The sequence below is a fragment of the Lepidochelys kempii genome, chromosome 11, assembly GCF_965140285.1.
Source record: "Lepidochelys kempii isolate rLepKem1 chromosome 11, rLepKem1.hap1, whole genome shotgun sequence".
NCBI classification, from domain to species: domain Eukaryota; kingdom Metazoa; phylum Chordata; order Testudines; family Cheloniidae; genus Lepidochelys; species Lepidochelys kempii.
Window position 1 is genome coordinate 76,411,406 of NC_136390.1, and position 12,519 is coordinate 76,423,924.

At 49.5% G+C, this 12,519-nt stretch overlaps 1 protein-coding gene across 2 annotated transcripts; it reads right to left on the reverse strand.

The window, feature by feature from the left end:
- Positions 1 to 260: 260 nt before the first annotated feature.
- Positions 261 to 3,014, reverse strand: LOC140895343 (uncharacterized). 2 transcript variants are annotated; one of them, XM_073304782.2, is made up of 2 exons: positions 2,831 to 3,014; positions 261 to 2,454 (listed from the first exon to the last, which is right to left on the reverse strand). In XM_073304782.2, exons 1-2 carry the CDS (start codon positions 3,009 to 3,011, stop codon positions 1,034 to 1,036), a joined length of 1,602 nt encoding a protein of 533 aa, XP_073160883.2. In that variant the 5' UTR covers positions 3,012 to 3,014; the 3' UTR covers positions 261 to 1,033. Both variants share the same exon structure in this region, with proteins under 2 accessions (XP_073160883.2, XP_078710858.1).
- Positions 3,015 to 12,519: the final 9,505 nt, after the last annotated feature.

Sequence of the window (12,519 nt, forward strand, 5' to 3'; positions counted from 1 at the left end):
CCCATGAGGTGCTGTGAATCGTCCTGGACAACCCCCTCTGCAGGGAGCTGGGATGGGCAAGGGGCAGGATGGACTTATTTCCTACTAAGATAGGTAACGTTTGTACCTTGTCACCACCCTGGAGATGTTCCATGACAACCTCTGGGCAGCTTCTTCCATGTCCAGATCTTCCCCCTCCTCCACTTCCTCTTCCGTGTCCAGGTTTCCCCCTCCTCCATGTCCAGGCCCTCCCCCTCCCCCACTTCTTTCTCCGTGGCCAAGTCCTCCCCCTCCTCCATGTCCAGGTCCTCCTCCTCCTCCGGGGCAAGGTTCCCTTCCTCCTTCTCGTTTTCCTCTGTGGCCAGGTTCTCCTGCTCCTCCTCTTCACCTTCCTCTATGGCCTCATCCACAATCTCCTCCTCTCTGGCCTGGTCCTCTTCCTCTTCCTCTTGCTGCATGGCTATATCCTCCTCCTCCATGGCCAGATCCTCCTGCTCCTCTTCTGTGGCCAGATCATCCTACTCCTCCAGTTCCTCCTCTTCCTCTCTTGTCAAGTTCTCCACCTAATTGATAGACAAGTCTTCATCATCATCCTCCTCTGCAGCCAGGTCTTCCTCTTCTTTCTCCTCTTCCATGCCCATGTCCTCCTCTTGCCACCTGGCCAAAGAGGAGGAGGAAATGGCCATGGAGGACAAGGTCATGGAGGAGGAAGACAACAACCTGAGCAAGGGGGACCTGGCCATGGAGGTGGAGGAGGACTTTGTCTTGCCCTCCTCCTCTTCATCCAAGTCGTCCTCTTCCGCTTTCTTCTCTATGACCACATGCTCCAATCCCATGGCCAGATTCTCCCCCTCTTCCACTTCCTCCTCTATGGACAGGTCCTCCCTCCCCTTCTCCGTGGCCAGCTTCTCCTCCTCCTTTTCCTCCTTCTCGTCCTCCTCTCTGGCCAGGTCCTCTTGCTCCTCCTCCTCCATGGCCAAATCCACCTCCTTCTCTTCTTCTTCCCCCTGCATCGGCACATCCTCATCCTATTCCATTCCTGGGTCCTCCTAGTCTATTGCCAGATCCTCTTATCTCCTCTTCTGCCTCTTCTTCTCCCCCCTGCATGGCCACATTCTCCTCCTTCTCCTCTGTGGCCAGGTCCTCTTCCTCCTGCTCCTTCTCCATGGCCAGATTTTCCTCCTTCTCGTCCTCCTCTCTGGCCAGGTCCTCTTGCTCCTCCTCCTCCATGGCCAGATCCACCTCCTTTTCTACTTCTTCCCCCTACATCTGCACATTCTCTTCCTCCTAGTCTGTAGCCAGATCCTCTATTTCCTCTTCTCCCTCTTCTTCCCCCTGCATGGCTACATCCTGCTTCTTCTCCCCTCTGGCCAGGTCCTCTTCCTCCTGCTCCTTCTCCATGGCCAGGTTCTCCTCCTCCTTTTCCTCCTTCTCGTCCTCCTCTCTGGCCAGGTCCTCTTGATCCTCCTCCTCCTCCATGGCCAGCTCCACCTCCTTCTCTTCTTCTTCCCCCTGCATCCACACATCCTCGTCCTCCTCCATTCTTGGGTCCTCCTAGTCTATAGCCATGTCTTCTACCTCCTCTTCTGCCTCTTCTTTTTCTTGCATGGACACATCCTCGTCCTCCTCCATTGCCAGGTCCTTTTCCTTCTCTTCCTCCTGGTCCAGGTCCTCCTTGTCCTCCTCTGTGGCCTGGTCCTTCTCCTTGGCCAGGTCCTCCTCTTCCTCCTCTGCAGCCACGTGGTCCTCCTCTTACACCTGCTCCATGGCCAGGTGCTCCATTCCCGTGGCCGGGTCCTCCTACTCTTCCTCCAGAGGCAGGTGCTCCTCTTCCTGCTCCATGGCCAGATCCTTCTCTTCTTCCTTTTGCTCCATGATCAGGTGTTCCTCCACCAGGGCCACATCCTCCTCTTCCTTTACCTTCTTCTTCCTCCTCCTTCTCTGCAGTCAAATCAGCTTCCTCTTCTACGGAGAGGTCCTCCTCCTCCTCTGGAGGAAAGTTCTCCTCCTCCTCTTCTGCAGACAGCTTCTCCTCCTCCTCCTCTTTTTCCTCTTCTGCAGACAGGTTCTCATCCTCCTTCTCCTCTCCTATCTCTTCTGCAGACATGTTCTTCTCCTTCTCCTCTTCCTCTTCTTCCTCTTCTGCAGACAGCTTCTCATCCTCCTCCTTTTCCTCTTTTACGGGTATGTCCTCCTCCTCCAACTTCTCCTCTGTGTCCAGGACTTCCTCTTTAGTCATGTCCTTGTCCTCTTCTATGGCTAGGTCCTCCTCCTCCTCTTTTTCTGTGGTCAGGACTTCCTCCTCCTGCTTCTCCTCCTCCTCTGTCTCTAGCTCTTCCTCCTCTTCCTCGCCTTCTGTGGCTGGGTCTTCATCCTCCTCTGCCTTTTCCTCAGTGGCAAGGTCCTTCTTCTCCAACTGGTCCATGGGGGTCTCTGCATCAGAGAGACAAGGGCAGAGGGGGACTCTTGCTGCAGCTGGGGGGAAGAAGAGGAAGGACAGGGGTGTGGTGGGGAGAGAAGATTTAATGTTTCCCCCTCCAATGTAAGCACCACGTGGCAGAGAGTTCCCCACACTACCCCTCCCACAGACCCCTCAGCACCATGGCCCCATGGCAGATGGGGCCCTTCACTGTCCCATCCTCCCTGGGACTTGCCCCAAAGCATCAGGATCCCACTTCCCAGTAGCTCCCCCCATTTCCCGCTGCAAGGGGTGGCTCTGCGACTCCCGCTGACGTCATTGGGCTCAAGTGGCTCAGGCCAGAGCCCTGGGTTGGGGTCCTCCCAATGACTCAGAGAGTGATTGGGTGTTAATGGCCCCGTGCTCCTCCCCGTCCCCAGGGCGTCTCCTCACCTGCAGTGGAGGAGCACTCAGCTTCCATGCTCCAGGGAGCCTCCAGGGAGTGGCCGCTCTCCCCTCCAGCACCAGTTGAGCTGCTGGGGCAGCGATCCTGCCCTGGGGATGCCTCCTGCTGGTCCACGGGGCTGGGCTCCTGAGGGCTGGCCTTCCAGCAGAAGCAAACCCAGAGCTGCATTGCCTGGCTCCTCTCGTGGCCTGGGTCCTGTCTGCCCAGACTGAACTTGGGCCACCTCCATCTTGGCCTGGCTGTTGTGTTCCTCTGTTCAGCACCAGCCCTGGGAGCTGGTTTCCTCCTGGTGAGCAGGGCCGAGCAGGTCCATCTCCTGGGCTGTCCGGGAGCTGCTTCCCATTCCATGGGGATGGAGGGGCAGCTCTCTGTCTGGGGATGCTGGCAGCTGCCCCCCTCTGGCTCTGGGGCCACCCGTGGAGTCTTCCTCCCAAGAAGCCTCCTGAGCACCTCCATCCTGGAACTGAGCAGGGAGCAGCCGTGAGTCTGCGGCAACACAGCCTCTCGCCAATGGGTCTGTCTGCCCCCCAGCTGGGGTGACTCCCTGTCATCCCATGCCTCCCAGGGGGCATCTGGACTGGGATCTGCGCACACTGGCAGGGCTAACCCTGCAGGCTGCTCCCAAAGCTCCCCCAGTGTTGGAACCCCCAGGGAATCTCATCCCTTTAGAGCAGTGGGGTCACTGACAGAGACCTGTAGTCAGTCTGTCTGCATCCCCAGGCCACACTCCCTCCCTGGCCTGAGAAGGCAGAGAACCCGGGTGTCCAGGCTTCACTCCTGAGCCAGTGGCAACAGCAGACAGGTGCCCCCTGTTCCCCAACCCCAGCTCAGCAGCTACCAGCTAGTGGACATCCCAACTTCAGCCCCCCACTCCTATCCCCGCTCTGCGCAGCAGACCGTGGGCAGGCCCCCAGTACGGAGCAGCTGGGTCAGGGATGGCTCCAGGGGGCGGGGGGCAAGGAGGTGGGAGCTGCAGTGGAGCAGTGTGCTGGGAGGAGGGGCACCCTTGCCTCGAAGGCACACAACGGCGCTCCCAAGCACAGTGGCCTGGTGTGCTATTAATTCTCATGACAAAAAATAATGCAGTAATTTGGTTTGAGTTCATCACATGCATTAACTGCAATTAATTGACAGTCCCAAAAATTAGTTTCGATTACAAATATTTGCACTGTAAAAAAGATAAAATAGTGCCATGCAAATGCCTGTTCTCACGTTCAGGTGATCTTGGAAATAAGAAGTGGGCAGCATTATCTCCTGAAAATGTCAACCAACTTGTTTGTCTTTGCGATTGGCTGAACAAGAAGCAAGACTGACTGCACTTGTAGGCGCTAAAGGTTTACGTTGGGTTGTTTAGGAGTGCAGTTACGTAAAAACCCACTACATTTGTAAGTTGCACTTTCACGAGAAAGAGAGTGCACTACTGTACTTGTACGAGGTGAATTGAAAAGCACTATTTCTTTTATCTTTTTTATGGTATAATCAAAAATAATCATATACAGGGAGCACTGTACACTTTGTATTCTGTTCCAGACGGGTGGCCGTGTTAGTCTGAATCAGCAAAAATAACGAGTCCTTGTGGCACCTTAGAGACTAACCAATTTATTTGGGCATAGCCCACGAAAGCTTATGCCCCCAAAATTTGTTAGTCTCTTAGGTGCCACAAAAACTCCTCCTTGTTTTTGTATTCTGTGTTATAATTTCAAATCAATATATTTGAAAATATTAAAAAATCCCAAAAGATTGATAATACGTTGCACTTGGTATTCTATTATTGTTTAAGAGTGCAATCAAAACTGTGGTTAATTGACAGCCCTACTTATTGGCTTTGGATGGAGCCCAGCAGAAAATCAGTAGGAATTCTTTCCCAAACACTCACCCACTGGCCTTCTGAGCTCAGAGGGTTTAATGTACCTTGTCTGATCAGGACTCACTACTGCCAGGAGTTTGAGAAGTGTCTATCCCTTCATTGAAGAGATTGGATAGGCGAGTGGCAGCCTGTAAGTCCCCCTCCCCAACAGTCCGCACAGCTGCTTGGAGGGGGTGTCACGAACTCTCGTGATGGTAGTTGCGGGTTCTGGCAAGCCAGGGTAAAGGATTTTTTGGATAAATGGATAAGGAAGAGCCAGGGCCCATACCAGGTGCAGGGGTCACCCTGGGATGAGATTAAAAAGGAAATGGAGGCAATGTTAGGGAACCCAGAGGGATGGGGGATGGTTGAGGAGCCCGCCCTCCTTGGTATATGGGTAGTGGAAGAAGGTCTCTGCCCATGGGGACTGAATACCTTTCAGGGAAAGGAGGCACTTCAGTCCGCTTATGAGAGGTTTGACATAAGGGCAGCATTACGGGAAGCTGCCAAGAATCTTTCAGGTTTGGTGCTGCTTCAGCAAGGGCTGCCGAAGGGTTGTAAATTAGTTAGGGGAGTGAAAGATGATTTGGCAAAACAGGGTTTAAAGTCCAAAGCAGAGTTAACAGACTACCTTTAGAGACTGGAGCTGGGACTTGGTCCTGGGGGAGTGGAGAGAAGGAAGGGGAAGAGAAAAAAAAGTTTCAGAGTGCAACCTGCCTTTCCACACTTTTGTTTTTCTGAAGTTTTAATAGAGGGTACTTTGGATACGTATGTGAGATGTCAAGAAGGAAGTTTTTGTTTAATGATAAAACCCAGTTATATAAATGTAACTGTATGTGCAACTCTGTGCAGTCACATTGGATAGAAGCTTGGTCATTAAATTATCCAAAGGGGTCAGGTCGAGTGGCTACTACCACCACTACGCTTCTGTCCCCAGAAGCCTTTACAGCTATTCTGAGGGAAAATGGGCCCTTTTCCCACAGAAATGGTCTATAAGGGACTGCTGCAGGCAGCAGGCAGAGAGAATCTGAGCAAAATTATTTGACTATTGGGTAATGCAATCAAAATCACTAAAGGACGTAAGGGGTTTCTATTGGAACTTAACTTGGCTGCCCCTGGTTGTGTCTAGTTGTACAAGATGGAAGTGTAGTCGGGGTACAGTTGTGTAGAAAAGAGTAATCAGAGTGCAAGAAATGTTAGGCAAAAGAGAATTTTCTGTGTGCGCACAGGTAAAAGAAAAGGAAAAGGGGAGGAATGATGGGAACACTGAGCCTTGGGGTGGCTCTGAGGGATCAGATTGTTGCTCTGGTGGGTGTGCATGAAAACTCTGTGGGCATGGGAGGCAGTTACACCTTGTGTAAAATTAGTACGGCTAATATAATATTATGGAGGTTAAACTATCTGGAAGGAATGTTTGCATTTTCCCAGGATGTGTACAGTGCTAAAATCTGAAACTGTGTCTCAGCTGTTACCTGAGAATAAACTTAAAGCTTGGTACAGCAGAGAAACTATTGCAAACATGGACTGTTGTACAAGAGGGGAAACTGAGGTACACCACCTCATGAATTTCATAAATGACCAGTGAGTGGGGTAATTCACTAGCCTGACTATAGAACAAAATAAGGACAGCCTGGAGGTAATTCTTCTGTTTTTCCTGCAATTAGCAAGGACATTTGTAAAAGAAAGTGGTATTATCATTAATAAGCAATAATCTGTCCCCACCAGGGGGGTGGAAATTGTTTCTTTTGTTTTTCAGACACTCTACAAGCAAGCTGGCGCCAGCGGAAGAATAACTCAGAATACCATGGATCTATGTTTTGTGTTGTTTGTCTGGTGGTGTTTGTCTTGTTGCTAGCATTGCTGTGTTTGAATGAACAGAAAATCTCATGATGTGGGAGGGGGATGGCTTCAAAAGGCTGACCTGGGGGGGGGGGGGCAGGAGATGTGTATGGGAACGCAAATGCTCAACTAGGAGGCCAGCACCTGTGTAATAGCTACCGTGGTACCTGGAAATGGAATGGCAACTAAGGTGGTCCCCACAAGCCCTATGGAAATAATGAGAAGGGGAAGAGCTCACTGGGAATCAATGGAGGGGTGTGTAAAATAGTGTAAATCAACAGACGATGTTTGGATGTGCCCTTCTCCTATGCCTATGGAGGAGCAGAATCAACGGCCTATGCAAGGGGTGGACAATTGGGTGTACTGTGTATAAGGGGTTTTGCTGGGAATGTACATATTACTGGGGGCACAATTATACCAGCCCATAACCAAACTACACACATCTACATGCTGCTATGTGGACTTTGGTGCACAAATGGATCTGTGAATCTTATTGCTGTGAATAATCAAACCAGGGCATACTGCCTGATTCCATACCAAGTGGTCAAGCTGGTTTGGACAATATCCCATTTCTCTGTGAACATTCAGTGGATTTATGATATGGACAAAAGCAAGCAAAACCTGCAGGGGCAGCTTGTTGCAACTGCCAGCAACTGGACACATCAGATCATCACCCTGTCGAAGGAGGAGAGGCAGTGTTTTGGGGGTGTCTCAGATGTTGGACCATACTGCAGTGGTCAGGACTCGGTGTTGCTGTGGATTTTGTATTGTTAACTGTACCTGTGTTACGTTGCATATGGAGATAACCTATAAGTAATAAGCCCTCCAAACCCTGCAGTGTACTAGACAACCCGGACCCAACCTTCTCGGGCCCACTCTAATGGGAAGTCTGGAACACTAATTGGAATAGGTGTGGTATGCCCGTACGAGAGAAGGTGCAGGGCACTAGACTACACAAGGGGCAGTGGGACAAATGGAATATCGACACCTTCCACCTTGATGCCTGGCCCTATCAGGAAATGTGTCACCATATGTCCTATGCTTTTCCAGGGATACCTGGGCAGGAGGATCCCAAAAGAAAAGAAAAGAAAGGGATGGAGTGTTAGGATATAGATATTCAGGCCTGTCTGTAAAGGCCTAGACTCTAAGAATTTAGGTGTATTCTTATCACTTGGCTAGTTATAGAGGTATAAAAGAAAGAATCAAATTCACTGTCTGCCGGTGTAAGGTCCTTCTCTTACTGTGACAGTCTGAGGCCCTGTTCTTAGGCTAAGGCCTTTGGCTAAGCAACAGAGGCAGCCATAAGCTGGGAAACGACTGGTCACATCCTCACATTCCAAACTAGTCACATTGAAAGAAGGTGCTATTGGGCTGTTAGGAATACAACCCTGTCCTGATAGTGCCTATCAGCTCCAGAGAAAGGGAAGTGCCTAGAAAATATAAAAGGAAACTTAGTTTGATAGCATCCTGTCTGGCAAGAACTCACTTATCAATAGCTGCGATGTGAAATCCTCACTTCTGTATTGTTTTGTCATTATAGTTCCCACTTTGCTGTTGTTTGTCTGTATAATCTCTGTCTGGTTCTGTGATTGTTCCTGTCTGCTGTATAATTAATTTTGGTGGGTGTAAACTAAATCAGGTGGTGGGATATAATTGGTTACATAATCATGTTACAATATGTTAGGATTGATTAGTTAAATTTCAGGAAAATGACTGGTTAAGGTATAGCTAAGCAGAACTCCCCATATAAGTTTTACTATATAGTCTGCAGTCAATCAGGGAGTGGGTGGGTGAGTGAGCGAGGGATGGAAACAGGGAATGGGGGTGGGGAAATTGGGATCATGTTTGGCTAAGGGCAGGAATGGGAACAGGGACACAGGTGTAAGGCTCTGTGGTGTCAGAGTTGGGAAGGAGGATACTAAGGAAGGAAACTGGAATCATGCTTGCTGGAAGTTCACCCCAATAAACATCGAATTGTTTGCACCTTTGGACTTCGGGTATTGTTGCTCTCTGTTCATGCGAGAAGGACCAGGGAAGTAAGTGGGTGAAGGAATAAGCCCCCTAACAGAAGTGACCTGCCCAGGGCCCCACAGCAGGGCAGTGGAAGGCCAGAAAGAGAAGTCAGTAGCCCTGCAAGCCCTGCTCTGAGGCCTAGCTCAAGCCTTCTCCCTGTTGCCTGCGGCTCAGTGGAGCTTCTTCCCTGCGGGGGACAGAACCAACCTGGGTCCTTCTCTTGCCACCTGCTGACTCTGCCCCCAGGGGCCCTCTTAGCACCTGAGTCTCAAGGGCTGCTGTGCCCTGGGGAACGGTGTCGTGGGACCTGGGGAACGGTGTAGGGCCGGATAACAGACTGGGATTGTCCTCCATGCACAAGGGTTCAAATCGATCACAATCCCCCAGTAACACCACAACAGGTGAGGGAGCTAATGGGGGAGAGGGAAGAAAGGCCTGGGGCTAAGGAAAGAACAGGAGCAACTAGACTAATAACCCACCATCAATAACAGCATTTACAAGGGGCCCAACCCCGCACAACCAGCTCCCTCCCAGCGGACAGACGCGGCCCAGTGGCCACCAATAGGGTTCAAAGTCTCCTTTTGTAGAAGAGTGGGAAGGTCAATGGGCAATACCACCAGTCAGATCTGTGTTCTTGGGGAGCCAGGGTGCAGTGTCTGGCCTGTCTGACTCATGAAACCCCCGCCCAACCAGTCTCTGCTTGAATCAAAACCGATGGGAGAAAAGACTTGCAGAGAGCAGTGAAGGGTGTTGGGAGACACACCTAGACCCCTCCTGACCAGGGTGACAAGATTAAGACTTCCCCATTAGCATACAAAATGCAGAACAGAGGCAACTCCCCTAGCCTCATTTGCATGACAGATGGGACAGGGAGACTTCTCCCTTAGCATACAGAATGGTGAACAGAAAACCGCACTGAACTATGGGACCAGAAAAGCAGGGAAGCACTGCATCATGGGGGATCTCTGCTCCAGATGTTACTGAACCTACTACATCTGTGAGGCTAGAAATCAAGAACTGTGAGATCTGTTAATGGCCAGTGATCAGAAGGCAGGAGCACAGCCCTTACCTGAGGCTACAGAAGCTGCAGAAACAATTAGAATGCAAAAGGCTTGCAAAGACTACCATGAGGATTCCTTTCCCCAGGAGCTTTTCGAAGCAGCAATTCACCCCTCACAGAAATGCTGCCTTTACCCTCTTCACCTAGGGCTTGCTCTAAAGGAACACTTCCCTGAGCAACCACAGGCTCTTTCTGGCTCGCACTTACATCCAGAATCACCTCTGGCCATTCAGGCGGATTCCTACACAATCCCCTTTCAGGCAAACTGCTAGACTTCCTAGATAAAAGCTTAGAAGCATTCTCCTTCCCTTTGCCACACACAAGCTCAGGAATCTTGTCCTTCTGGCTACCAGTTACCACACCATCAGTAGGTAACACAATTAAATCACCTTTCTCCTCTCCTTGAGCCCTGGCTAGGCTATCACCCTGATTAGACAGAGTTGCTACACCCTTTCCCAGCCACACATTAGCAAGAAGCAAAATACAAGCACCAGAATTGTCTGGTCTCTGGGATTTTGCTAGGACATTAACTGGATGCACCCTAGTTACAGTGCCATTCTCCCTAGCAGACACAAACTTAGGAGCAGTCCCTTCCTGGGCTTTCGTTGAATCCAGAACCAACTCTGAGACAAGTGTACTATTCTCAACCAGCACAGGCTGAAAGGCCCCGTCTGTCTGCTCCACAGACAAAGAAGAGACGGAGACACATTCTCATTTCCCTTGTCCCAGCACACAGGGCTGTTCGCAGACAACTGCTTGGAGACCGGGTTAGCTCCCTCCATAGGCAAGTCAATACCCCTGACAGACACAGGCACATTTCCTTCACTCTCACAATTCTCCACACGGGTAACAGGTAAGGTATACGGACACTCATCTGCCACTATCCTCGCCTTCCCAAACTGCTGACTAGACAAAGCCATCAGCTCACAAGGCTGCCTAGGCTCATCCCAACTCTCCTTACCAGGCACATTGCCACTCCCCACAGACAAACTGCTGCTCTTCTCACTACTCTGAGCTACTTCCAGCAAATCACAGTTACCCTTTTCAGCTTCACTTTCACAAGCTGTACGACCCATCATCCATCAAAAATCTACCTTTTCCTTCCTCAGTTAGGGCTTTAACCTGGCCATCTTCTTCTGAGAAACATTTTCCTGAACAGTGAGTTCTTTCTGCTCTAATTCCAGGTTCACTTCTGAGACATTAGACAGACATTCAGAAACTTCCTTCACAGCCAAACAGCTCTTTTCCTCAGACAAACCTTTGGAGAAACCCTCCCCAGGCAAATCATTGCCCATAATAGACACCAGTTTAAGATCATTTCCTTCCTGGGAGCGGCTAACTGGACGGAACAAGGCTTTAATATTTTCCCCAATCAAAAGATCCTTAGGCAATAACTTCCTGACACCAGCTACAACTTCATGCTTAGGAACCATTCCTTTCAAGGTGGATTCTGGCTAAAGGCACGCTTACAGTAAACTCACAGAGGACAACAACATTCACACTCTGATTTGGGAAGTAATCTTCCTCTTTGACAAGATCTGATTAACTAGAGCCATGGTAGAAGCCATAATTTGCCCTCAACAGCTTTTACACTTGACTTTTACATTCTCTATGAATTTTTCATTGCCACTCCCATACAGAGCATTGGCACAATTTATGGGGCACCCCCTACTGAACTCACAGTAAGAGCATTTCCGTATAAGGTGGCAGTGTTGGGGTAGATTTGGTTACACCCAGACAACTGCTCAGAGTTCTCCAACATACCAACATTGCCTTCTCTCGCTGGGTCAGTTGTATAGAGGATGGTCCTTAATGGGCCATCAAGCAGGCTAGGCAGAGCTGACACCAACTTGTCTGGGGTGTCACCCAGAAGCACAGCATAAGTTTGAAATACAGACAGTACAGAGCCAATATTCATAACTTCAATGACAAAAATGATACACACGTATAGACAGCATCATCATAACCAGCAAACCAGAACCGTGTCTTACACACCTCATTTGACCCCCTTTATATAAGATTTGGTGCCACTACAGGACCTTGGTTGCAACAATGATCTATACGGTTCAAGTCAATAACGTCACAACATGTTAAAAGGAATACATGAGAACACACTTTGTGTTAAAAGGCCTTGCTATACTAATGTTTCACAGTTCATACCTATAAGCAGTATTGGAACTTTTCACAGACGACAAGACATTCCAAGCCTAACGTGCTGTCTGAAAAGGGAAACTGAGGCACTCTACCATATTGCTTTCACGGCTCGATGCCAAGATTCCTGTACTTTGAACAACATTAATATCTTCATTGACTTGATGTTAATTGGGTTCCAAACATTTGCCAGAGCTTGTATGATAAACTAGCTATGTTCTTTAGCTCTCGGCAAGATCACATGAGACATACAGGAACTATGCTGCAAGAACAGATCCAATCCATTATTGTTCTAACCAAATTTTACCTTGAGTTTGTAAAGAGATTCAGTCCTGTTATTGAACATGATTCTGATCAACCATAGTTGTGATATACTGGTATGGCTTCTAACCCAATACTTGCTGTAGTAAGACAGAACCAAGGATAGGGAGCTCTTGGGATGCAGTCAGTGATGTTTGTGTCATCCCTTCCTGCATCAATTGTGCGTTGGGGGTGTGACGTTACTGAAATGAACTGGGACCGTATACCTCAATGTTGCAACCAAGATCGTTCAGTGGCACCAAGTCTTGCATAAAGGGGGTCAAAGAAGGTGTCTCAGACAAGGTTATGGTTTGCTGGCTATGATTATGCTATCTGTATGTCTGTATCATTTTTGTAGTTGAAGTTATGAATATTGGCTCTGTACTGTCTGTATTTCAAACTTATGCTATGCTTCTGGGTGACACCCCAGACAAGTTGGTGTCAGCTCTGCCTAGCCTGCTTGATGG

Excerpts from the sequence above, each read along its gene's own strand:
- LOC140895343 (XM_073304782.2), bottom strand. The coding sequence starts at position 3,011 with ATGCAGCTCTGGGTTTGCTTCTGCTGGAAGGCCAGCCCTCAGGAGCCC. Across the intron at positions 2,455-2,830 it reads TGAGTGCTCCTCCACTGCAG|CTGCAGCAAGAGTCCCCCTC; the intron begins GTGAGGAGACGC and ends TCTTCCCCCCAG.